The sequence below is a fragment of the Microchirus variegatus genome, assembly GCF_963457635.1.
Source record: "Microchirus variegatus genome assembly, chromosome: 5".
NCBI lineage: Eukaryota > Metazoa > Chordata > Actinopteri > Pleuronectiformes > Soleidae > Microchirus > Microchirus variegatus.
The window spans coordinates 26,351,982-26,379,162 of NC_139806.1; the positions used below are offsets into that span (position 1 = coordinate 26,351,982).

Here is a 27,181-nt window from a genome sequence, read left to right on the forward strand (position 1 = left end):
TCGTCTTTCATACTAAAACTAATTCTAAACAACAATATAAACTCTATGTATCACAATATTCTCCGTTTCAAACTATACAATTAATTACTGTGTTTTTATTTAACTTTGATCAAATGTATGTTGTTGTTTAAATAGTTAATTCACTGTGTAGAAAGTACAAGATTTTATTCCACTGCTTCCAAAACACAGCTTTTGAAATGTATGTGGTCAGTTTACAGTGATGTTCATCTGAGGAATGAGAAAGACAGAAACACAAAGTCACATTTAAACACCAATTAAAAATGGTTTTCATTCATGGCTGCTCAACTGTTGCATCTGCCCTCCAGTGGACACACGTGATATTACATGTAGATGAATTAATTCATGGCTGCTCAACTTTTGAATCTGCCCTCCCGTGGACACACGTGATATTACACGTCGAGAAGTTTTTTGATTTATGGCTGCTCAAATGTTAAAACTGCCCTCTGGTGGACACACGTGAGAGGTTTCTTAAATGTGAAAAATGAGACCTTGCCTGTAAAAATAAAAATAATAATAATACATACTGGACTAAAACCTCTCTAATGTTTGACTGTCTGTGAACGGCAGTGACCATGACCACTATAATCCAGTTATTATATTAGTTTATTTTTAAATCTTTTGCAGGTTGATTCTCTGCCGTTTTCAATCTCAAAAACGCACAAATCCACAAACACATGAGACATAGCAACAGTTTTTCTGACCAGTAACTTTCTGTTTCCACTAAACTACAAGTGCACTTTTTCCAAGTAACAAAAAACAACTGAGCGACACTTTGGTCAGGCATCTTATTTGGAATGTCATAACAGGGTTTCCCTCTTTAAAAAAAACAAAACATAGCAAAACATAATTTCAAGCTGATTACATCATGTGCTGTTAATTTTTCCACTTTGACCTTTTCTCCCTGCGAAACACGATTGGTTTAAACTTGCTGACGTATTTTTCCAGGAAAGAAAGAAAGCTGGAGAAAATAAAGATATGCTTGTGTTAAAACATTTAGCAAAACATTCAAAGGCAATGATTGTGTAAGGCAGAAGGATATTTGTATATTTAAGCATCAGTGTGATCGCTTTGACGCCATTTTCAACAGGATCTGTGGTCTCTGTACAAAAATAAAATAAAAAAGCTGCATGAAGGAAGAAAAAAAAACCTCTTTGCTATTTTACACAAACATTTAAGACGTTTAACAGTTTATAAACTGTGTGTGTGTGTGTGTGTGTGCACGTACATGAGAAAACACAAAATCAGCCACAACACTGGACTTTGAACAGTTGAAATGAGCCACGAGTGAGTGGAGTTAAGGCTCGGCAGCATTTTACTGCATAGGTCTGTTTAAGACTGTTTCATTTTAGTCGTTACTCGAGCCATCGAGACGTGCACAATAACCCAGTAAACCTTTTAAAAACACCTTTAAAATCACAGTTTCACTGATGAGCCACAACATTAAAGCCAGTTTTTAGCTCAACGGTGCAAACGTCATCTTTGGCCGACCATAAACACCAGCGTCAAAGCAGAAAATAATCCACGTTACATTTGGCAATTTCCTCATGGCATTAATGTTCATTAGTTTATGCTTACAATAACAGTACAGTATCAACATGGTTAAAACTTTATCATCATTTGGCAATACTATACTATCTGTAAAAGGGGTGTAAGAAAATTAACATAGCCCCCAAAAATTGCAATATTCTATGGCATATTGGAAATATCAATAACAACAGCAGTTTTGTGCTGTATTTAAGCCTCCAGGCCACTAGGTAGCAGCAAACCTTTCTGCCAACTGATCCTTTTCACATAATCTTTCAAGCAAACGACGAAGTTGAGTTTTAACAGTTTGACTATAGTTTGAGTTTTTCTTAAACCCGATAAATCGCAATTCTCACCCCAGCACCCAATCACACACAGCCCTAATTTCTACTGCCAGTTCCTGTTTGGTAATTATAATGTATTAGTGTTGTAATAAGGATAGAATATTACAGTAATACATGATATTTCCAGTGTAACGTCCAGGTTATGGCATGTTAATAAGGATTACTATGGGCTACTATCAGTGTAACACTATTTTAATGGTATAATGCATGTTTTTTCAGTGTTTGTCGATCTCCTCTGCTCCGTGTCATTAGTGCCGCCGTAGCATTAGCATGTGCGGATCGTTTCAAACCTAATCCACACAGAAACTGAACTTTCCCGACTTCCCGAATATTTGTCTTTTTTCTGTCCCATAAACACGGCACCGTTTCAAGAAAGAGCTCCATATGCACGAAACCCTGTCGTATATTATGCCAGGCCTGTATGTGGCGCTGTAAATCTGCCACAGAAAAAGTGACATGGTGAGGCTATGACGTCATTGTTTGCATTTTGGTTGTATGTTATGAGATTTTAATAACTCTAGGACCTGATCTCTCCCGAAATGCTGGTTCTGTGTGGATAAGTCGTGCACGCGCCCTAAAGCTTACCTAGTATTACATCTCATTTACAAAAGAATTACCATACGATTACCATACTGTTGCTGTAAACCGTTGCCAAACCTGTCGTCAAACACAAGTGATTCAATAAGAGACTCATTGAGAACAGAGAAAAGTCTCGGACTTGAACAATCAAACCCTGATGAAGTCGACACAAACATGACAAAAACAAAAATGGCACATTGAACCTACTAGCCCTTTGACTGTAAACATTTTTTGTTGTTGTTGTTTAACATTAACCGTCGACTGACAGACAAAGCTCACGGAAACAAGTCTCACGACACAAATTGACCTTAAGAATAAGTTAAGAGTCTGACTGTAACAGCCCGGGGGAGCGTCGCCGCTCGCTGCCTACACAAGGCGACGCCAGTGACCTGAACCGACGTCAGTGAAGTGAAGGCTTCATAAATATGACAAACGAAGTGGAAGTCGTCACACAGTCTGGAGGCCTCTCTCGTGGCCGTCCAGCTGGATCTTAATCTTGTGCAGTTCTTCGATCTCCTGGTGGTGTCTCTCCGTCTTGTGGCGCACCAGAGAGCGATAGAAGTGTATGGTGAACACGATGAAAATCACCCCCACCGGGACCATGATGATGGTGGAGGCCAGCGCCGCCTGCCAGCCGCTGTTCTGGACCGGCGAGGTGGCCGTGGCTGAGACCTTATTGACCCCGCCAGAGTCTATGGGCAGGAACTTGATCCAGCAGAGGAGAACCACCTCTGTGAGGAACAGCAGGATGCCCAGGGCGGTGGAGAAGCCCCAGGCCAGCTCGATGTAGTGGTGCATGCGCTCGTGTGGCGACTCGCTGACGGAGTTGAGGTTGTGGATGTTGCTCACGGCCTCCACGTTGGGCAGAATGCAGGTGCTGATCAGCAGAGCGAAGAGGTGCACAGCCACCAGCACGGTGGTGCACACGCTGAAGGCGATGAGCAGCACGTGGGGGTATGTGTAATGCATCTCCAGCTGCACCTCCACCATGGCCACCTGTGACAAAAGGATGGAAAATGACGCTCTGCGCTTCCCAAACGTCAACATGACTGAACATCTGATCTATTGTTTAATATTCAGCTGCTGTGACATGAGTGTGGACTAACTAACCACTGCATTTGAGAATAAAACATTGCTGGTATCCGTGTATCGGCCAAAGCTCTCCTGATACGTTGGCATGTGCATTTAAGAACACAATCAAATATCAAATATTGTGTGTGCTGATAATAATAATATCACAGAATAACATGACTGACCATGGCGAAGCCAGAGAGCAGCGCAGACGTCCTGCTGGACGCCTTGAGCTTGGCTCTGCTCAGGTAGAGCTTCCTCCAGGACAGCGCCTGAACCGAGTGGTGGTTCGAACTGACCAGCTCCAGGTAACTGCGCCGCACCCAGTCCCTGTAGTCCATGCCCCCTCTGTCCTGAGCCTGCTCTGAGACTCCTGGATCCGGGGAGACCATTGGCACGTTCAGCTCCCTGCTCATGTCTCCTGGTGATGAAGAGGAAGTTTGTGCACGTTAAGCCGTGGAACTTAGACCACAAATCATTTCATGTCATTTTCTGTATTAATGACACTATTAATATTAACCCGAGTTGAAATTAATATTGACTTTTATTGGGGCCAGTACATTGCATGGACCAGAGCCAAATACCACAACATTAATAACCTAAAAGGTGTTTGACCGTTTCTGTGCAAAAATTAGAGGTTAAAAACACACAATTAGAGGTTAACATAATACATTTTCTGCAGCTGATGTCACATTTTTTTGTACCCTCCATTTAGAACCAAAAATGGATAAGAATGATTGCTTAAATAAACATTCTCTGTCTCTTTAATCTGCATTTTTGTGCACTAATATTATTAAGGCTGCAACTAGTCTGTCGGTTATTATGAATTGATCCACAAACCGATCACGGAGGAGCAAAATAACCAGAATATGTTCACAATTAAGAAGCTGGAATTACATAAATAGTTGTTTTATTTACCGGTCATCAAACATTAAACTTTGAAAATACATATTTAGGTGCAGTGGCAACACAACTCCAGACTCCGTGCAACAGTGCAGTCAGTGTAATCTCGCCCATCCGTCACTGGAGCTCCACGTTGATGTTAAGCCTTTTAAGGCAAAACCACAAATATTCCCACAACCCGGAGTGAACTTTTCTTCTTCGGATGCACTCAAACGTCCGTCACATTAATGTTTTTAAAAGCTTTTCCCCATATCGGTTGCAAAAGTCAAGACAAAGTGTAACAAATGCTTGGCTGGTGCCGACCCTCCTCTCTGTTCAAGTCAAAAGACGACAAATGACAAACAGGAAACATGGTAAAAACAAGAGAACAACCCCAGGAGACGTTTAAAAATAAATCAGCATCTGTACTTCTGATTTCCTGTTTCTTCAGCATATTCAAAATAACACAGGATGTTTTCAGTTTTAAATCTTGTAAGATTAAATGATTAAAAAACTAATAATAATAACCAGAAATAATAATTTCTGATAATAAATTAAAATTATTCATACTTTCAGAGTAAAAGCAGGGATGTATTCTGTTCCACTGACACTGGAAATCAGTCAGGAAGTGTCCGAGTTCAGTCCATCCAAAATAAAACAAAGCCCTGCAGTTTTTCCAAACTAAAAGGGAGCCAGTCCTATTTTTAATTGCTTGTTTCTTCAAATCTGGAGTAAAATGTATGCATTTTAAATGAAAATGAAGTCGTCAGGATGCAGACTGAGACGTCCATTCAGTATCCTGATTGTTAAAAACAGAGGAAAAAAGAGAAAACAATAGATCACATGGCACCAGTTTCTAACGATAATGACAAAAAAACAAAATAGCCACAGTGAATCATATAGAAATAACTAGCACTGAGGTGAGTGTTTGTTTGTGGGCTTGTGGTGTGTGAGTGTGTGTGTGTGTGTGTGTGTGTGTGCGTGTGAGAAAGCTCATCACAGGATGTGGCCGATTGGTGTCCATGTGTGTTTATCTATTTACTAACATTTTAAAATGTATAAAAAGTTAGAGTGAAAGTAAAGCAAACCGTTGTGGGTCTTATTTGGTGAAGGACTGAAACGTTTAAAAGTGCATAAAGTGGAACTTTGACAATGTGGCTCGCGTCTCCGACTGTGCAAATATGAAGCACACAGGTTTTCCGAGTTTGTGCTGAAACTTGCACACCAACTTTCTCATGAGAATGTCAGCAGTAAACCACACAGACTCCAGTGAGGGCAGCACAATTTGTATTACAAGTACCTATACAGGAAAGAGTTAATCAATTGTGTGTATCCGTTTTATTTTATATGATTATATGTTATCAGATGGAAGAAAAGTACTCCATTAGAAAATAATCAACAGATTAAACCGATTACGAAAATAATCCTTGGTTGCAGCCCAAACAATCATCTGATTTGTAAAGATCAATATCAGCAACAGCATAATCCTTATTGATCCATGCCTAAAAATTTAAAAACACAAATATCAGAAGAAACATCCAGAGAATAAATGTAATAGAAATTAAATAATGATGATATTAAGTGCAGTTTTGTAAAGGAATAACAGCTTAACTGATGTATGACCTTTTTACTGCATTGTGGCTTACTTCAGTTACACTAATCTATTCGTTTTCATTTCATATGAATAATTGAACAAGTATTAATTTCCCGTCCTTTTACTCCTTGTTTTGTAAGAATACGTGTTGGGAAATAGAGTTTAGAGAGAAGAGCTTGATGAATATCTATGATATTTTAATATACCCTGTTTGTATAAGCTTACTTCAGTTACATAATCGATTCATTAAACAATAATAATTGAACAAATATGGTTGCTGGGAACTATTGAATATATACAACTTGTATAATTTAGGTATTTTTCCATCCTTTACAGTGTCAACTATGTTGTTTACTTAGGCATTTTTCCAGCCTTTTCCTCCATGTTTTTAACGACTAAGTGTCGTGCTGTCACCCGTGTTGTACTGTTTTGACTGTGTGAAACATAATTTCTATTGAAAAAGTGTATTTTCTCCATGATATTATAAGAGAAGTCGAGTTACACCCACGGTGGTTACACCCAGTGGCCCCTTCACACCTGCTGATTTCGCAAAGCTAACACATGAGCCCATGTACAGTATATTTAGAGCAGCGGTGAACTTAGCAGGATCCATTTACCGAGTCCGGCTAACAGAAAGCTAACTTATCATGAAACTAACATCCCATTAAAAAACAAATAAAAAATATACCACAACAATAACACTCATAGTTGTGTACGAGTATCAAGACAGCGCCTTACAACCATTCCTAAGCTAGCTAACTCAGTTAGCTAACTAACTAAACATGTTTGGTTTTTTTTAACTACGTGAGTTATTTTCTTCACTTACCGGTTTGCTGCAGAGCCTTTTTACTGAGTCAAACTCCACGGAGCACTTCTCTCCACGCTGCGCGACGCAATAAATGGAAGTATCCACACCACGACGAACCTTTATCGCTGTGTTGTCTCGGCAACTTCCGCCTTTTCCACGCACATATTAGCAACAGCAGCTCGGCTCAGAACACCGGCAGAAGAAGAGGCAGAGTGTGTTTCTCCTCCTCAGTCACCGCCAGCTGAAGTTCAGACCGCGGTCAAGCTTCCTGTCAATCTAATCTCCCACGTCAATCGTTCGAGTCGACCCTAAATCTGGAGTGGCGAGTGCTCTGGAACAAAGCGAGCGAGTGTGCGGGGTTACCAACATCCGGTTTTCAAAATAAAACCGCCACCATCCGGATCCGGACTTCGGCGCAATCAATCAAAGTCGTTTTCAACAGCGTCGCTTTTATAGTCTTTACGGCAGCGGACGTCATCATTTCATATATCATATTCCATGTCATATTAGGGCTGCAACTAAGTTTGGTTAGTTTGGTCCATAAAATGTTGAAAAACATTCAAATGTTGATGTTCTCAAATGTCATATTTTGTATGATTTCTTAGTTATACGATGCAAAGAATCCAGACCATATTCACATTTAAGAAGCTGAAAAATCACAGAAACTAGTTTTAATTCTTTAAAAAACACTCAAACCGAATAATCGATTATCAAAATAGTTGACGATTAATTTAGTAGTAAGTAATTCAGCCCTATATCATATCATTTATCATAACAAAGGAACATAACACTGCAATACTGCAGAGAACTGTTTTGTGTTGTCTGAATACTCCTGTAATATGACAATAAGATCTTGCTGACTTAAAAGAACAACTCCACTGGATACCGTCTTGGAAAAGACAGCCAAGCGAGATTATCTAATACTCCAGAGTGTTATTGCTTTAATCTCAGTATAATTGTGTCTCTATTGTAAGGGCTTCATTTCACAATGAAGAAGCACGCTGTGGTGTTGTGCAGTCTTACACACAGAGATAAAAGAGGCTTATGTTATTTTGGGAAGATTACATGCAGCTCGTCCAGAATAAAGCCATGAAACAAACGCATAATCCCTGCATTTAAGAGAACACATGGCCTATAACACAATTCATCATGACCTCATCTGTGAAAATTGATATTCTAGGAGTGTAAAACCATAATAATACTTTAAACTATAATTACGCCCTTGCAGCTCAACGCCTCTGCTGACCAAACACGTGAAGACTTTCAAAATAAAATGGACAAAAACAGAATTGTGCCACGATGGAGACAAAGGCTCATATTTAAAATATTTATTAATATCATCACAGACTACTAGTGAAAAAGGCATGGTGGGGTCAGCGGCCCTGCAGGGAGGCTGCTACAGGAGCTCCATGTTTTAAAAATCCTGAATTATTTGGATGATTTACTGCTTTTCATCTTTCAAAACCAGACACAACACACACTTTCTCCTCCCTTTATGCCATGTCTTTCCTTTCAAAGGATTGACATGTTTTTATTTCTTTAAAAAAGGCAGATAAGGTGCATCTGTTCAACAGGATTCACAAAGAAGAGTCGCCACGTACCATTATACCCGGTTCACAGATGACCTCATTCTGCCTTTCATTACTTTCGCAGAACAGCATTCACGTGTATCGAAGAGTGGATGTTTTTGTTTTTGAGAATCTGTTTCGGAAAACATACAAAGTAATACAAAATATATATTTAAAAAAAGCTAACGTAGTATTTGTTTACTGTGCAGTACAAACCTAGTGTTTTCTCTTTAAAAAAAAGAAAAAAGAAAAAAAAAGCCTTGAATAAAGGCTCAGTGCTGCGTTCACTGCCCAGCAACACATTCAGCTCATCAGCAGTCTCATCACTCCCTGCAGAGTTGAGCAACAGGCTGCAACTCTTCCAGTTTAACATATCCCTATATGAACCTCTTCTTTATTCCAGAATGCCAGTCAGATTTAAAGGACTGGTGTGTAGGATTTAGTGGCATCTAGGTGTGAGAGAAATCTGTAGATCAGGTGAAAGGACTTAAAAATCCAGAAAAACACGCGTTAATCTCATTTCTAAAGAGGAGTATGGTGTATTTCAATGAATCAGTGTTGACTTCTGTTGTAAGCATTTCTTGTGCGAGTCTTCCTGCCATCTGTAAACTAAAATACATTTTAAAAACACAATTATTTCTGCTGACAGTGGCACATACGCAGATTCCCTGGGCCAACGCGAGTCTGACTCAGGTCAGAGTGAACAGAAAAGAAGCTGGTTATAGCGACAGACAGTAAATCGTTACATATGTACATGTGCTGTATTTATGTGTAGAAGTCATGTGCTTGTAGAGAAAGCGATGTTAAAAAACAACCTTTAACGGGTAAATTTAGTGACGTCACAGGCTGCCACTTCTGTAGGTCATAGAAGATACTGCTAATATTCGTTTTTTTGAAAAAGGGAGTTTCTTGTTGTTATAAGCATGATTAGAAAATGAACTATTGAAGCAATATGGCAATGAATTCATCGTGTAACAGCCATAATCGATCCTCTATTAATCCCTAAAGAGTGCTTTCTTCACATGTCAAAAATCACGTTTGTGTGCAAAACCAAAACCAGCTGATAAAAAATGAGCCGAGTTAAAACTAAACCAATGTCTCATCCTCACAGTCTGAAAGAGTCTATCGTCCGCGTCACACGGTTGAAGGAGGTTTACTTGACGATGACTATGGTGGCGTTGTGAAGGGACTCCATGACGGCTGCCAGGCGACTGCACAGGTCGTGGGCCTGGTTGACGTGGACTTTCGGGGGGTCTTTGAGCACCACGGTCTCTGATGCGCCGTCCAGGACCCTGGGAAGCAACTCACCCAGCTTTACCTGCAGTGAGTCTAGACACAAAGAAGTGTAGTTTTAGTCATAAATGTGGTTGTATGAGGTACTCAATCTATTGTATGCAATATTAATAACGTGTTCCCTGCTTTCTATTCCCAAAAGACACTTTTTGAAATTGAGGACTTCTGCTACAAGTAAAGCGACGCTAGATTTGTTCTCTCGGGTTTGTCTATACAGGCTCCAGTAGAAACATGGCGTCTCGCTGCTAACAGTGGCAATGCAACAGCGGCCCGTGACCATGTTATTTTACATGACTTTTTGAAACACTACGAAAATGAAACAAAAACTATTATACAGCGACTAGACAATGCAGGAGCACATAATATGTATAAAAAAGTGGATTTTGGGTCATATAAACCCACAAATACTACACAGTGTCCCTTTAAGTTACTCAATATTTGCCAACAAGGCAACAGTGGACTAGCAACTCCCTTTTCCCTGCAACTTAAAAAAAAAAAACTTCAGTTTCCTGTCCAGGCTGACCAACAGTGAGATAAAACACAAAAAGAACATGCAGGACACAGTCAGCTGCATGTTATGCACCGACTATATAGGATGTGTTAGTATCTCATACAACCACACTTGAAAACCTGAATTATTCCTTTTGAAATGACCGAAACAGCCCCTATTTTAGATGCTATAAAGGGAAATTTTGTATTTGAACCGAGATCTAGGCCCACTGAAAGTAAATCAGTTTATCAATGATAAAAGGAGCCGCAAACATTATTATTTATCATTTGACTCATCATACCCTCCATGTCCTGGCCCAGGCAGCAGCACCAGTGGCTGCGGATGCTCTCCATGGCGTCCCGGTCGTCCTGGGACAAAGCCGAGTCGCGGCTCATCAGGTGGAGGCAGGGGATGACGGCCTCGTCCATGATGGTGATGCCCTCCTCCACTTTGCTCTCCTCGCCGCTGCCGAACAGCCGCGACGCGCTTTCATTCAACGTCTGAGTGGGGGACGGAGAAGGTAGTGATTGTCAGAAGTTTGAACAGAATAAACAGACCGATTTAAAAGCAGCTGCCTTGTACTGACTTGGTTTTCAGTTATAGGATTTATGTTGCATTTTAATGCTTCACATATATCAGTTGTATCCCCATGTCTTTGCTTTAATTAATGTGTTTTTAACTTACATTTATTCATCTTAGCACGAAGGGGAGACTGCAGTTTTGTTGTATACTCATTCATGTCATTACAATAAAGTTCTTATCGTCTTTGTATTCGACACCTGATGTTTGATAACCTTGTTGTTGATGTTCTTGCCTCTCTCTTCAGCTGTCAGCTGTACTGAATGTAAGGTGACAAAAAAAACCAAACTATCCCTTAAATGTAAGATAATGTCGTCCATTTATCGTCTTACTCACAGTGAGACATTTCCTCCTGTAAACTGCAATGAGAGACTTGTCCATGCCACGCTTCTGGCCGTTCTTCAGCAGGCCGGCGTTGGTCTCGTACGCGTGTGCCAGATACGTCAGCGCCTCCTTCATTCTGCAAAAGAAAACAGAGCGGCATTCACACATTGAGACGTGAACAAATGTGTATTTTCAGTAACAATGACAGAAAAGCACATTGGTGAATTATTGGACACCTACTTCCCGTGTTGGTAGTGCTCCAGCCCCGTGAGCAGGTAGACGAACACCGTCCTGAACAGCCTGTATTCATCGTGCCACTGCTGTGTGAGGGAAAACAACTCCTTTGAATTTGAAGATCTCAAAGAATAAAGCAGGGATTAACAGTTATTTTTCAGTGTCATTGAGAATACGGAGTTTATCGATTGAGGGTTTACCAGATACTCATCCATGTCCATGTCTTCTGGCTTGATGAGGCGCAGCTTGGAACGGGCTTCCCTCATGATACTGATGCCCCTGCATTTACATAACAGACATATAAAGAGGCCAGATATTTAAAAATATACAACTGAGTTGACTGCACATCTCTGCTCTCTACACTAGATGGCACACTAAGCACACTGTACGCTGAGATTATTTTTGTGAGCTTGAGCATAAAATGAAGTTCATTTGTCAGACATATGTCTTGGAAATGGCTGGTTGTATTAGAAACATTAGATGTTACAGAAATGGCAGTGAAAGGGTCAGAAACATTATATAAAGCACACTATTTGCTCTTATGATTCATGTAAGGTTGCAATCTGTCGTCTTAAAAAGGTGGGGGATCCAAATAAGAGAATGGTCTGCACCAGTATGATCATCTAATGCCATCTAATGGGTAATAAGGGTACTGAAGTGATAAGGAAGGCTTTTTTGCATTTCCATAGGTGTCCTTGAATTTGTTCGAATGTGTTGACCCCTCACATTCACAGTGGAACTGCTGGAGGATCATAGTTGATGGAGATCGAGCGGTGGCCTTCAGGTGGACAAAAGGATAATGTAAATGTTGATCTGAGGGCGTTGAATATTGTTAGAAAAACATTCTAAAGTATTGGAATTGCCGATCTTTGGAATGGCAACCCACGTATTCTATTCTCAACTTCAACAATCAGACATTTTCCCCTCGACCTTTAGCATTTGTGACCAATTTTCTTTCATAATGTCTGTTTCTGCTCAAAATGAAATGGGACGCACTAAAATCCAGATTAAGCATTGACATGTTTCTACCGTTGATATGATTCAACAGCCATTAAATATTAAAGGCTTTTTGCTCAAGTGCCTCAGGTTTTTATTTTCTGGATCCCCAAACTATATTATTCTGCCTGTGTTTGGTCTTCATGAACAGAAGTGAAACAGCATTATTTGTATGCTGTGGTCTTCATCTGAAAACAGGCTTTTTGACGTGCAATACTTGGTTGAGGGAGAATTTGTGTCGTACGGCAGCAGCACAGGGAAGAGACAAGAGGTATGTTTCCCCTCAGAATGCTGAACCACCAGGTTTTTTGAGCAGCAGAAATCCAAACTTTTCCGTGGATCTTTTGTGCTTTCATGTTTGCAGTCACATCAGTTGACATATGGAATTAAATTTGTGTCAATATTTTCGAACAACACTTTTCATGATGCTAGCAACACTTTTTCAGAAGGAAAAACGAATTACATTTAAATTGCGGGTGTGAGTCGATATATTTAATAAAATGGAAAAGGGAGGTGGATGTGCGCCTGACCCCAGCTAAAAGGCGAGACAGTTTTGCCTCTCTCCTGGCTAGGCGTGCAATATTGTTGAGGTGGAAATATGCAGTCCTGCCCACCCACGCTCAGTGGCTGAGCGATGTTATGTCGTGTTTAAAAAAATAAATTTTTCAATCCGTAACTCCAAAGAAAAGTTTCAAAAAGTGTGGGGACCTTTTCTGGAATACTTTCAGAATTTTAAAACTTGCTAGGGGTTGGATACCTCACATTTTGCTTTTCTGTTTTTTTTTTAAATCTATTTATTTTATCAACAATACCAAGTGTAAAAATGTGCCCGATGCTTGCTTTTGGCCCATCTGTGGGTTCATGATTTGTGTATATTTACTTCTCCATCTTGTTTTACTTTATTACACTTTATCAGACTAGAACCCGACTTCCAGCTGCTAGCTGTATTACTCCAGGAATTAAGCACAATTTGTTTATTTGTTTGTGAATGTGTCTGGCTAGGTTAGGTGTTTGGGGGTGGGGTTAGGGCTAGATAAGTTCTCTCACTGTGTGCTTTTGTCATGTACTGTTATTTTCTCTCGCTTTTATGGATGTTTATGATCATTTCTCTTGCCCTATGGGTCGATTGTACACAGTATCTTTGAGAAAAATAAAATAAAATGGAAATGTACTTTTAATCTCATAAATCTGTAACTTTATTTTCTGGTATATTAGCCATTTTTAATCTCATAAATCTGCAACTTTATTTTCTGGTATATTAGCCACTTTTATTCTCATAAATCTGCAACTTTATCTTCTCGCATATTAGCCACTTTTATTCTCATAAATCTGCAACTTTATCTTCTCGCATATTAGCCACTTTTATTCTCATAAATCTGCAACTTTATCTTCTCGCATATTAGCCACTTTTAATATAGTAAATCTGCAACTTTATTTTCTCATAAATTAGACACTTTTAATCTTCTCGTAAATCTGCGACTCTTAGCCTGTGACAACTTCCGGTCTATTGAGCTGTCACTCCAAAACAAAGAACAAATCAGGGAGCGCAAAGAACAAATGTATTTTCAAACAATAAAATAATACATTTTTGAATATAATATACAATATATTTTTTTTTTTTTGCTTCCTGAAAAGTGTTGTGTTGTGAAAATATTGACACAAATCTAATTCCATATTTACCAAGTGGACGTTGCTTATTGTGTGCAGCGCTAGCTAACTGCAGGATGTTTTGAATGTGGCCGCACCTCTCGTCGAAGCTCAGGTTGCGGTCAGTGAACTGCTCCAGCAGCGTCCTCTCGATGACCCGTTTGGGCGCCTGGTTCTGGAAGAAGTAGACGAGCGAGTGCTGCAGGCGAGCGTCCTCCTGAGGCGTCGCCTCTTCCTCGGAGAGTTCATGCAAGCGACAATACTCCTCGTGGAAAGCCTGGAAGAAACAGAGGGGGTGATTTTAGTATTTAATTTTTACTAAATGCTCAAAGACGATTTTAAATTTGAACTTTAAGTGTCTCTCAAATTTCAAACGAGTGTCTCTTCATGTGAGGAGAACAAACTTATTTTTCTCTTAAGCACCAGAGGCCAATTTGGAACTACTCTGTGTCTGAGTGTCATCATTAAAATGTGAAGATCATTCCATTTCGTGATTCAAGAGTCAAAACATTTGTCTGGTTATTGACATTGAGCTCCTTACCCCTCAGAACATTATAAAATGTCTGTCATTTATCAAAACACATTTTTTCAACACTGATAAAATTTAGCAGATAATTCAGTGTTTGCTGATGCAGTAGAACATTTTGTGGTAGTGGTGTCGGTGTCAAAGGTCACACCTTGATGAGGCCAGCCTCGGGGCCTTCGCTGTCAAAAATCTGTCGGGCCTTGGCTATGGCCAGAATCACACCCTGCATGGCTGGAGTCAGCATCATCTGGGGGAAAAGATGAGCATCAAAAGGAGAGAGGAAGAGGAGTGATTAAAATGTCAAATAGATAATTTATAATCAGCTCAGGAATTCTGTTTGAATGCAGCCTATTGTAACATCACACCATGGACAATGGATTAAAACTTTATTAATATGCACTGTTCGTGTCTAAGAAACCAGTACATCAATTAATAAAAAGAGAATGTTGTGGTATTCATAGCAGGGTTATAAATGTGAAAAAAGCAGAGAATGAGCATTAAATCAGTATTAATGTGTATTAACTGTTTTTTCACTTCAGTTTCTCAGTTACTGTGAAATGCACTCACCTCTTCGTTGTATCCATCAGCATCAGCTCTCACCATGATCCTGCCCACGTTGGGGATCTCCACTTCCGAGACCTCGTTCTCGGTCCGTCGCGGTCTCGCTGGGACTTCTTCCTCCTCCTGCTGCTGCTGCTCCTCCTCACCCTCCTGCTCATCCTCACGCTTAGGATTTTCTCTCTGACCCTCCGGCTCTCCTTCTGTTTTCTCCGAGCTGCAGCCCGTCGCCTCTGCGTCTCCTTTATCCTCGTGGAGGTCAGGTGACTCCTGGCTGCTCAGCTCTGCTTCAGGATCAGGCGTCTGTCAGAGGAAAGAGTCAAGAAAACGAAATATTACACTTTAACTTCACCCAGTACCTGTATTTACAGGACATTTATGACCACGAGCACACTTAAAATGTTAATTACAGCACAATCTCAATATTATGGAGCACAGAAGTAGCAAAGAAACACTCAATATCACGTCAAAATAAATAAATCCATACATTTTAATGAAGCGGTTTCTCGTCACAAGCTTGACTTTGTTACCAAGTGATATAATGTAAAAGTAATTGGTCAATATTGACTCGTAATGTCAGATGATTAAATATTGATTTTTTTGCTCCTGAGTGAAAGTTGAGGAAATAACTTAAACTTATTTGTGGAGAGAAAACTACAAACTTTTGGTTTGTGGTAAAGAACATTCAAGGTAATTAAGAGTTTATCTCAAAAACGCTTATATGATCAACTTTGCACAAGTATAAAGAGATAATTGTGAATGGATTATCACCTGTTGCTACAGGGAAACATTTTAATGGCACTATTGCTGCTCCACGGTGTGTTATTTGTGGTGTTATTGTATTGGACCACAGTCAGGCTAAAAAGAGGATAAGTCAAAACAATACTTGATATGTCTCTGAACAAACCACAGAGGACAAAACAAATTAGCAGAAGGCAGTAATTACTCCTGACCTCTACTGTTTCTGTACATTTGCTCTTCACTTGTCCTGACATTTCCATCACTATGCTAAGTGGTGAAATGGGACTCTTGACCCACATGCCAAGAATTTCTGACCCATATTCAGCAGGGGGGGGGGGGGGTGGAACAGATGGGGAGGGTTCCCACGGACGTGCCCACCTGACTCTGCGTCTTCTTCTCAGCTGAAGTGGAGCTCTGATTCGTCCCCGAGGTGTCGGTGACTGCTTCGCTGTTGTCTGGCTGGCAGCCATCGCTCTGAGATGGCGGCGGCGGCATCGGCGGTTGTGGTGTTAACTCTGATTCCTCTGGGGTCAAAAACAGTGAGTAAATAAATGCAGGCGGCTTAAAGTGGAAGATGCCTTTGAAGATAAGATAAGTCCTTTATGAGTCCAACAATGAGGACATTTACGGTCTTGGCAGCAAAGACGGTCAAGGTGAAGGTGATAAAACATGTATTTTAACTCTATGAATGTACAATATAACACAGATTTTAGATTTAATTCATGGTGGATATTTACCATCATTTCTGCATGTTTTTATGCTCAGATTCATTATTAGAAAGGATTAAATACCGATAAATTATTTGAAAAATAACACACAAAACCCCTCTCCTGATTCTCCTTCCTTCACCTCTACAGACCTTCTTCAGGCTTCTCTTCCACATCTGGCTCCGAGTCCTTCTCTGCGTCTGGATCTGGCTGTGGTTCTGAAGCAGCTCCCTGGTCCAGCTCTTCACTGCTGAGTGCTGACTGAGGTGCCGGCTCCACAGGTTGTTGCTCTATGCTGTCAGGACCAGGATGAGGCGACTCCGCAGAAGCAGTAGCAGCAGCAGCAGCAGCAGCAGCAGCAGCAGCAGCAGCAGACTCTTCCTGCGGTGTCGCCGTCTGACAGAATTGCTCTTCCCATTCGCTGAGCTCCTGCTGGAACCAGCGGTTATCTTCGTGGACGAAGCGTTTGAGGACGGGCGGCAGGGAGTCCATGCCATGCAGCACCTGGCCTGTCTCGTCATCGGTGTCTTCTGGGGAAAAAGGAAAAAGAGCTCTCTGATTTCCACTTCCCACATGTTTTTATTGTCCGGTTCTATTAGAATAAACCATTTACTCATTTAAAATACACTGTTTTTGCTTCTACTATAGAAGAGCATTTACAGTCGTTTAAAGTACACAATAATGCAAAAATGTGTGTGCAGTGATTAGTCTCCACCTAGAGTCAAAATAGGACTTATTTAATGGCCCTTGCTCACAAAAATATATATAAGGGATGGCTCAATATCACTTTTTCATGTCTGATACCAAAATCATAACCTTGCGTAAAAGACGCTACCACCGTCAGTCCGATATAGTCATTTTACACCCTTTATGAAAATGGTGGATACCTTCACATGTACATACAGTACAGTACCTGTGATGAGGTAGGGCAGCCGGTCATCGATGTACATCAGGCAGTAGGCGCTGGCGTTGGTCATGCCGCCGAACGAGTCGCGCTCCAGCTCCTCCCACGACGACTCGGTGATGCAGATGTCGTTGTACTTCATCCATCGCTGGTTGCCGTGGTCGTAGATGTAGGCCCAGTAGTGACCCGCCGACGCCTGGCCTTCATGGACGAGCACGGCGTGGAGTCTGTAGGGAACCTGTACGGGATACGCACAGTGGCATATCAGCAACTGCATGCCATTTCTTGCAAAATATTAATATAAAGACACCCAAAATACTGAAGATGTGGATTTACAGCTCCAGTGTAACATGCATCTGATAGAAATCAACAGACATCAAAAGCATTGATTGTACACAAAATAAAAAGGAACATTTTAATCTTAGAATTAGAATTAGAATGTAGAAAGGTCCCGAGTTCGAGTTCTGTGCAGTAAAGACTGTGATTGAATTGCTGAATTTGTAAGTCTTACCTGGCAGAGACTGTTGTCCGCGTAGATGCCCTCCAGTTTCTGTGAGAGTCTGTCGATGTTGGCCTTTAGCTCTGAGAGTGAATAAAGTACAGCTACATTTCAATAGGAGAACATTTATACACTCGTGTTTTCCCCCCATTAAGGAAAAGTTTTTCTCCAGTTGGTATTCAAGTCACAGGAACACAGGAGCTGACATTTCACATTTATGGTTATCTGTTCCCTGGGACAAACCTGGGTCACATCAGCTGACAGATATAAAGAGAGACATTAAGCTGTATTTTAGTGAAGGTGCATTTTCCTAAGGCTCTTCCCTGGAACACTTATTTATATTTACATAGCAGGTATTTTTATTCCAGGTTGTTTGGTGAAACAAAGTGCAGTAAAAGGAAGTGCCTTGGGCAAACCTGGGGTTTACCGTTATTTCATCGTCATGATAAATATGTTGTGACGCTCCATCTGCTGTTATCTGCTTGTAATTGGTTTGTTGTTGCATACGAACACCGATATCGATAGATCAAACAACGCGCAATGTGAAACGTGCCATTTGTGGTCACGCGACTCCCGTCATTAGCATACCGTTTATATCGTTCTCTACTTCTGTCCTCCAGCGCTGCAGGCAGGTCTTCACAAAGTGCAGCTCCTCTTCGGTGATGCTGTGCGGGGCCGGGTGAGGTGAGCAGTCCACCGGGTGTCTGCACTGCGTGAAGGGCTTGTATATCGGCGTCCGCTGGCAACTGGAAACACCTGAAAGCAGGCCGTCAGGGGAGTCTGTGTCCAGAGGTTCACTGAGGGAGAAAAGGACAAGCATCTAAGGAGTGTTTATGTAAATGTTTCCACCACATTCACAATAAGAGACTTTTTACTCCACCTGTCTTTGGAGACGGGTTCACTGAGTGAGTGGTTTGCAGGAGTCGGTGAAGATGCCGTTAGTCTCAGATCTTCAGCCGGGGAAAGATTTGTGGGCTTGGTGGTGGCAAACTCCAACACAAACTGCAACATGTCCGCCAGAGGATACTTGGTCGGTCCTGAGCCGTAGTTTTTGTAGCTGTAAATAAAAACGTGAAATAATTAGACCAAAAAAAACTCCATGACTTCAAAACCGTCATGATTGAATGGGTGACCTACCACTCAAACTTCTGCTGAAGGACTGCAAGTTGCTCCTTAAGTCTTTTCACTTCACTTCTTCTCTCATTAGTCTGCTTTATGTTTTTATGAAGATATCTGTGCAAGAAAAACTGAAGGGTTTGACACAATCCTCAAACTTGGACAATTGTGTTATTTGTACAAAGCTGACCTGTCCATGTAAATGATTTGTGGGAACTCTAGTTTCTTGTGGATCTTCTCAGGACGACCGAGCTGGGTGTTGAACTCAAATCTCGACAGCTCAAATGTCAGGACTGGCGGTAACTTTTTGAACCATCTCTGCGACCGAGAGGGAAGAAAACAAACCAACTCAGCACATCGTCAAACACTCAGCAGCTAACGGGTGGACAAATCTGTTCACCTCACGACCAGCTGTGACTCCGTGATCTGAATGGACAGCCTCGATCTCCTTCTCGACCATTGCTCCTTCAAGACATTCATCCAGGTTGTTGAAGCCGTTGACTTGAAGCGGATACTGGCCAAACTGCTCAGTGTTGCAAAACGTGTTACCTGAACAGAAACGTGTACGTGCACGTGAGCAACTGCGAGCAGAATTCGTAAAAGTAATGACGTGACCACTGTACCTTCGTGTCTTCTCTCTGTCACAAAAGTGCCATAGAAAAGCTGCACCATGGGGTTTTTCAGTTTGTCTTCTGCGTTACTAAAAAGGGAAACATGACGCCATTTAGCAAACAGACCGTCCAATGAAGAAGAAAAGGAGGAATTATCCATGAATGACATGTGACGTACTTTCCACTGGCAGCCAACTGAAATGCATCTTCTAGCCAGTCGAGCAGTTTGTGGGAAAACTCACTGACATCCTGAAATTAAGACAAAAAACTTTGTCTATATGTTTATAAGTATATATACACATATTTATGTGTATATATATACAAATATATACACCTATATACATATACATATAAATGTATATATGTATATGTATATATATGTACATACACATATAAACACATATTACATACATATATACACACATATATACAAATATATATGTGTATATATATGTTTATATATATTTATATATATATATACATACATACATATATACATATATATATATATATATATATATATATATATATATATATACATACATATACACCAAAATCATGAACTATGGGCAATATTACATATTATAGTAACAACAATGCACTTGTATAAGTTCATTGTGGTTTTAAACTTCTCTATTGACAGAAAAAGACACTCTTTAATCAGCGGACATGATCATTATCGATATTGGCTCATTTGAAACGTGTGTCCAATTCATGTTTGCATCATATCTGAAGAGCTCACCCTCGGCCATTCTTGAAATTTGGTGATTACGAGTGCCAGCCACTGACGAATGGGTGACTGGGAGATTATGTGAGAGTAAAAAGGTAACAAAGTGCCTGTGTGTTGTGTACCTGTTGGGCCTCATTGGTCCTGAAGGCTTCTCTCAGTAACTCCACGGCAGCAGAAGGATCCACAAACCTGCGGGTGGAGCCCACCATGAGGGCAAAGAGGCAGCGCAGCTCCTGCATGAAAGCAATGTTCCTTTTGTCCTGTTAACAGAGACTCAGAGTCAAACTCCACCCGATTTACGTGAATATTTGGGACAAACATAACCAGAAATGAGGAATATTGACAGCAGTTTCCTCACCGAGTGGCTCTTACACTTCTCCAGCAGTCGCTCAGTCAGGTGGTAGTTGAGCACCAGCCTCCTGAACACAGGCAGGTGGAACAACGACTGCAACAAGACGACAAAACAACGATTATTCAAGTTTATCGGTTTGCAAGGTTTTTTCAATAATAAAAACATACTTTCAGTTTTTTCAGATTTTTCAATGTGAATATTTTCCAATTTCTTTGCTCCATTTAACAATTAACTAATAATACTGACTAATTTTGGTAGGTGGACAAAACCAAAACAAGTACTCGATTAATAGAGGATAAAAGAATGTTAGAATATTTGATAAAATGGATGTAAAAATTCAGTAAATATATAAATATAACTTTTTTAATAAAAAAAAAAGTTTTTATTTAATATTTCACTTTGTAAATTACAAGATTATCTGACTGGGATAAGAAAAAAAAAGGAAAAAAAGAGCAATAAATGCATAGAACATTCAATTATATTTCAGTTCAGTTTCTCTTGCCTTCGTGAATTTTCCGGCAGTAGTAGGCTTTAAATTAAGACACATTTTGTTTTGTCTTTATATTATTATATTATTATTATTATTATTATTATAATACGAAGCCATTCTGTCATGTTTTTCATGATAAACTGAATCCATTAACACCTGTCGGTGCAAGTTTTATGTGTCATGTTTACTGGTGACTGGCACTTCTGAGCACTTTATATGAATACAATGATTTATTTTTCCTTTGAGTGGGAAATTCAATTACGGCTTATCTCAGCTTTACTGTAATTTATACCACAAAGGACAGTCGAGGGATAATGAACTGACAATCCAATCATGTGGTCACTGAGTCTAAATCTGATAGCATAATTACTTTTTTTTTTTTAAGGGAAGTCTATGTTATCAAGAGCCGGGGCTCGCTATGGAATCAGTAATTTGAGTTGTAAATAAACAAAAGAACACAAGGAGGCTATGATACGAACAACATTTGTATTCAAACAACAACTCTTCATTCTCTCATTTGTGTTTCCAGAAAATAACCCCCCCCCCCCTCCCATCCTTGGGGATTAAATCGAAGCAGAAGCACATTGAACAGAGACAAATAACCATTGTCTTTGTTGGGAGTGTGTTTTGGGGCTCACACCAGGGAAGTGACCACTCGCTCCATCATCACATCACATCACCACACACTCTGCTCGGTGCTCGATGGAGCTCCGGTTTCTGCCGAGCCACCTGATAGGCCTCACTAAATTCAGTCTGGAATGGACTTTTAATAGAGTTAGCAGCTCCGGAAAGAAAGAAAAAAACTATCTACAACAGGAAGATGCCCTCACATATTTGTTTTTATCTACTTATGATTAATTTTATTAGGGATGATGAGAAAGGCTTAGATTTTAGACGAGATCTCTTCATAACCGCAGCGTTTGTGGCGTCACTTTAAAACCACAGGGATATCATTGATTGGACCAATGCCTGTGAAAGAAAATAGAGCACTAAATATATAAACCTAATTTTACAGTGAAGGAAAAACAACTAGGACATAGCAATTAGTGAAACATGAAGAGCGACTGTTGCTACCCGGGTAAAAAAAAAGGTTTATTTTCTTTATTCATTATCTTATTTTGCATTTACATGATTCAAGTAATTAAACATTTTAAAGTTGTTGATTCTGTATGCTTGGTTGCATTGTGACATGCTGTTATCTGCCTCTAAAATATTATTACCTGACAAGATTTCAAGTTCATTTGACAAAGTTTAATTTAAATATCTTTATTATCGCAATTTTCAAATCTGTTACCCGTTTCATGTATATAATATTTATTAAATGCATCACTTTTAATCAAAATAATGTATATTTATAATGCAAATGTATGTTTTATCTAAGGAAGAAAATTCACAGCATTCTGACTTAGAATTAACTCGGAGAATTCTCTGAGTTAAGATCTCTATCCAAAATCCTCCCCATTTTATTCAGAGCTCAGCAGAGCCTGCATGTTCTCACCTGTATGACGGCGCTGAACCAGCAGGTGTTCCCTACATTGCGAATACCCACAGGCCACTCGCCCTGACGGATCCAGTCTGAGGGGCTGCACATGTCGCTCTGGGCTTCGCAGCGTTTCCTCTTCATTCTCGCTGCGTTCTCCTCGGCACTGGCCTCCAGAGCCCTGCAGAAAAATCAACATAATCATCAGTCAGCAGCAGCCTAAATAAAAAAAAAAAGATAAACGTTTTTAAAAAAGCACTGTTTCCTGTACCTGTGAAATTCTCTCTCCTCCTCCTGGGCATTATGGGATTCCTGCAGACTGAGTTCGATGGCGGTCTGCATCTCATCTTTACGAATCCCTAAATAATTATGCAACAACACAATAAATAATCAAAGTATTTACAATGTTTAAAACATTTGCAATTAACATTTTGTGTCAGATTTGCAAAGGAAACATTTTAGTTTTTGTTTAATCTCCATCACTGTGTTAATCCTGTTCAATTTAAAGAAGTATGCTGCAGTTTTGAACACTGAAAGTAACTAAAAACTAAACATTAAAGCCACTAAAGACAGATTTATGTTGCACTTTATGTTGTGAATGGGGCTTTTCAGAAGTGATTAATCTGTCAGTTATTTGCTCGAGTAGTTGCTTGGCCCAGAAAGTGGTATTTTCAAATCTTCTAATGAGTTCCTCAAATGTTTTTGTCCACATAACAAAATTAATCAGATTTCTTTGTTATATGGAGTAAAGAAATGAGAAAACGTTCACTTTTAATTACCAGGACAACACTCTAACCAACTGATGTATTATCAAAAAAATTGGCCCTAAATGGGCCATAGACAATGATTTCTTATCTAAATGTCTGCTTGAAATCTCCAGTTGCTGGTGTAATTGTACATTATAGTTTATGATTCAACAGTAAATCACGTCAATCGTGTTGTTCCAGACTCTTCCAGTACCTTTCTGGTCTTCCCAGGCCTCTCCAGGGTTCTCTGACTCCGGAGGTTCTCCAGGATCCTGAAGCTCTGCAGGCTGTGCTGTTAGCAGTCCAACTGCATGTCCGACGTCGCCCTGACTGGCCTTAAAGACAGGAGACGAGAACATGAGGATTCCTGTCCATACAACATTTTAGATATGACAGGATATAACCCTAACCCACGGACCAGCAAAAAACCTGGTGTTAATTCAATGGTGCAGTATCTTCATGCTTATTTAACTGATGCACCAACATAGACAGATTCACAGTGTACAACTCTCATCAGTTATGCAGGTTGATCGTTGATACAATTCCTCATCCTTTCCCAACCTATCCTGGGATTTGAACCAGACACCCTCCGGTTACAAGCCCAATTCCCTTCCAGTTGACATAGAGTGGCTAACGCTTATTGCTCCAAACTCACATAATCTGTTCCCACACCTCCAATGATTTTGCCCTGATGCACATGTAACTAGAGCAGGGTTCTTCACTCCTGGTCCTGGGGACCTACTGCCCTGCATGTTTTAGAAGTTTCCTTTCTCCAACATACCTGATTCAAATGATCAGGCTTCTGCAGAGCTTGTTGATGAGCTGAACATTTGAATCAGGTGTGCTGGAGCTAGGAAACTTCTCAAACATGCGGGGCATGTGGGTGCCCAGGACCAGGATTGAAGAACCCTGGCCAAGAGCTCTAAAAATTAAGGGGAAGCAAGAGCACCAACAGGGAAGGAGGGATGGCGCACAGGAATCTGCATCATCAGAGTCTTTTCCGACACAGTAACACACACAGGAAAGGAGCGTAACGACACCAGGCACTATTGATCTTTTAAAGAGGGCCAACTACCATTAGCTGGCACCACGTCAGTGAGTTTCCAATAGCAGGGACTCACTAGGCTGCATTTACACTATTTGCTCCACTAAGTGACCCAATTCTGATCTGTTTCCACCCTCACTTGTACATGGAAATCTAATCTAAGTGGACACATCAGATATTCCCCTGCCAACGTGACTCGCACCAGCTCAAAACTGAATACGTGGACATTATCTATGATGATATGATTCTCTTTCCACTGCCGCGATGGAGGACGAAGGCTCAAAACAGCGGACTCGTGTCAAGGTTTTGTGTCTTTTTAAGCCTTTGCAGGTTCAAAATAATGCCGCTTTCACAGTTTCCAGTTCAGTTGCCAAGCCCAGCCTGTGGGTTTTCTCCCCAACCAGTATAAATACAGATTTCAGATATGGGTCTCTTTTAAAAGACAGTGTAAAGCAAGTCATCAAAAACAAAACCGAAGGGGTTTCCAGGTCTTACGTTCAAGGCTCTGTAGAGGATCTGTGGGTCCTGGATACCAGTGATCTCCCTCAGCTGGTTGATCAGCATTTCGCTCTGCTGAGAGAAAGGTTTGGACACGACGGGGGAGGAGGGGAGGGAAACAAGCGTGAGTTTGAAACACGTCAAAGTCTAACAAATCTACTGCCTCTCTGTGTAGTCCTTTAATGTCAACGATCTGATCTGAGACCCAGGACTGGTACAACACGGAAGTATATAAATGGAGCTGAAGGACAAATTCCAAAATGCCAAGCTGCTGAGTTTCACATAGCTGTGTCAGGACAATGCAGCTTGTAACACAGGGCACAATAATTAAGTGGCCTATATACTTAATACTCTTGCAATACATTTAGTAGATGACTAATTCCTGCTTCATGTCAGACGGAAATATAAGCAACCAGGGACGTCTATGAAAGCCGTCATAATCACACTGCTTGACCCCGATGACCCTTTTCGCAGCGATCAAATAAACACATCGCATAAAACGTTGGTGAGCTTTAAAGGTGCTGGTAATTGGATAATGTTGCCCTCGGACCGAGCCAAGGTCTCATTTCCAGTCCATGTGCCAAGCGAAGTTAGCCAACAGTAGCTTTGTATTCACTGTGCTGTACTGTAGTTAAAATCATTAACGAGCATTAATAATGTTTGATTGCCCCTTCAAGGCAGCATTTTAAAGATTTGACTGATGTTTGCGCAGTTCTACATGTTGATATGTCTTGTTTTGTTTACATGACGTATCGTTGACGACACAGGAAAACGGAAATATGAATATACTGTGCGTGCAACCAGCCATGGTTCAAGTTACGAACCGAAAAACCATCCTTTCCTTGCATCCTTTCTGCACCTGACGCCATGAAATGAATTATTTTAGCATATTACTGCGACAGAAAACAACAACAAAAACATGCATTAATGCTTGGTAATCGCTTGTCCCCGAATGTAAACGCTCACAGGTCGTCATGTGTCTCAACCTCACAGACACAAGAAAGAAATAGCATGAGTCTGCTGAGTGAGAGGTGCTATATAAAGCCTGCTATACCCAACAGCAGGTGGACATCTCTCTCTCTGTGTGTGTGTGTGTGTGTGTGTGTGTGTGTGTCACTCTCGCTCACACACTCACAGATCATACCAGACTTATATGGAGCCTGGGGTCTATCTGAGACCCTCTCGGTGAGCCTCTATTTTAGGCCACTGACATGGATAGCACAGGCTTCTGTTTATCATTCCACTCACCATGCCACCAGTCCTGAGTGACAAAGGCACTGGGTGTCTCTCTGACACACACTCACAGACACACATCCTATGTCAATACCAAACGGAAAAACAGACGCAGGCGTGCATTATTTCTGACACACATCATTTCTCCCGTGAACCCTGACCCCCTTTGCCCATGACATAATTTATAAAAATATGACTTCATGTATGTGGTTGGCTGGGATTAGAAAGGCCTTTTGATAAAGCAACAGCCTTGTTGAATGGACACTGAGCTAAAAACACATTTAACCTTATACGCTGATTACTGATGGGTTTTTAATCCAACATGTGACTTAAAGTGGTAGTCTGGACTCTAAGAAAGACATTATAATGGCTGTGTGGAGATGGAAATATGTGATTACACCAACTGTGACATTCACAGTGTGTCAATCATTTGCTTTCAAAGTTATCTCCTTAAAAACACATTTTTGACACAAGTAGATTACAAGTTAAGCAAAATTAACTGCCAACAACCACGTTGGGGGAAGATTAAGTTTGAATTTTGGAAACAAAACAAAAACAATATAGATGTAGTTTATGTATGCCGAATTTAAAAGTGCTTCGTACAAAGTCGGAAAATGTGAAATGTTTGATGAAAACCCCCGTTCGAAAGGAGAAAAGAATGAAGCTAACGTTAAAATGTCAGATTTCTGAGGCAGATTCGGTGTATTAGGATTCCGTCCACACAACAGCGTCGGGGTTAGTGTTAGTGTTAACGTTAGTTCCTCACCGAGTTCGTCGAGTTTTCTCCATTTTCGCTCTGTTCGGACGTCATTGCAGACGGAAAAGCGGATTTCCTTTCGAGTTTGTTTGTTATTTTCTCTCAGCGGCCGAAATGCTGTCAGCGCCGGTCCCGAGTCACACGAGCTCCATCTGTCAAGAGGCGCGAGCCCACACAGCCGGGGCCAGCTGCGCGCGCTCACCTGTCAGGACACGCGCGCGTGGACCGGAACGC

General features: G+C 40.7%; 2 protein-coding genes across 4 annotated transcripts; both read right to left on the bottom strand.

Moving 5' to 3' along the window:
• Positions 1 to 2,915: 2,915 nt before the first annotated feature.
• orai2 (ORAI calcium release-activated calcium modulator 2) lies at positions 2,916 to 6,972 on the bottom strand (the record flags this gene model as incomplete). Its single annotated transcript, XM_083889073.1, has 3 exons — positions 6,842 to 6,972; positions 3,725 to 3,960; positions 2,916 to 3,464 (listed from the first exon to the last, which is right to left on the bottom strand). Exons 2-3 carry the CDS (start codon positions 3,953 to 3,955, stop codon positions 2,916 to 2,918), a joined length of 780 nt encoding a protein of 259 aa, XP_083745199.1. The 5' UTR covers positions 3,956 to 3,960; positions 6,842 to 6,972.
• A 1,155-nt stretch (positions 6,973 to 8,127) lies between these two features.
• usp28 (ubiquitin specific peptidase 28) lies at positions 8,128 to 27,134 on the bottom strand. Of its 3 annotated transcripts, none has more exons than XM_083889373.1 (26): positions 26,957 to 27,134; positions 24,955 to 25,029; positions 23,629 to 23,749; positions 22,940 to 23,027; positions 22,687 to 22,849; positions 20,705 to 20,791; positions 20,469 to 20,606; positions 19,795 to 19,865; positions 19,629 to 19,705; positions 19,406 to 19,554; positions 19,196 to 19,323; positions 19,027 to 19,122; positions 18,770 to 18,946; positions 18,478 to 18,686; positions 17,902 to 17,972; positions 17,400 to 17,628; positions 16,639 to 17,016; positions 16,158 to 16,303; positions 15,048 to 15,341; positions 14,632 to 14,727; positions 14,053 to 14,231; positions 11,512 to 11,590; positions 11,318 to 11,397; positions 11,090 to 11,213; positions 10,476 to 10,674; positions 8,128 to 9,720 (listed from the first exon to the last, which is right to left on the bottom strand). In XM_083889373.1, the coding sequence occupies exons 1-26, from the start codon at positions 26,999 to 27,001 to the stop codon at positions 9,545 to 9,547; spliced, it is 3,675 nt and encodes a 1,224-aa protein (XP_083745499.1). In that variant the 5' UTR covers positions 27,002 to 27,134; the 3' UTR covers positions 8,128 to 9,544. The 3 variants fall into 3 exon arrangements, with proteins under 3 accessions (XP_083745499.1, XP_083745500.1, XP_083745498.1); XM_083889374.1 differs by having other exon boundaries at positions 16,639 to 17,013; positions 24,955 to 25,032; XM_083889372.1 differs by having other exon boundaries at positions 24,955 to 25,032.
• Positions 27,135 to 27,181: the final 47 nt, after the last annotated feature.

What these genes read in the sequence shown, in the direction of transcription:
- usp28 (XM_083889372.1), bottom strand. Translation starts at nt 27,001, where the DNA reads ATGACGTCCGAACAGAGCGAAAATGGAGAAAACTCGACGAACTCG. An exon ending in GCTGCCCTACCTCATCACAG is followed by an intron (nt 17,017 to 17,399) that starts GTACTGTACTGT and finishes CTTTTTCCCCAG; the next exon opens with AAGACACCGATGACGAGACA. An exon ending in AGAAGAAGACGCAGAGTCAG is followed by an intron (nt 15,342 to 16,157) that starts GTGGGCACGTCC and finishes TTCCTCTGACAG; the next exon opens with ACGCCTGATCCTGAAGCAGA.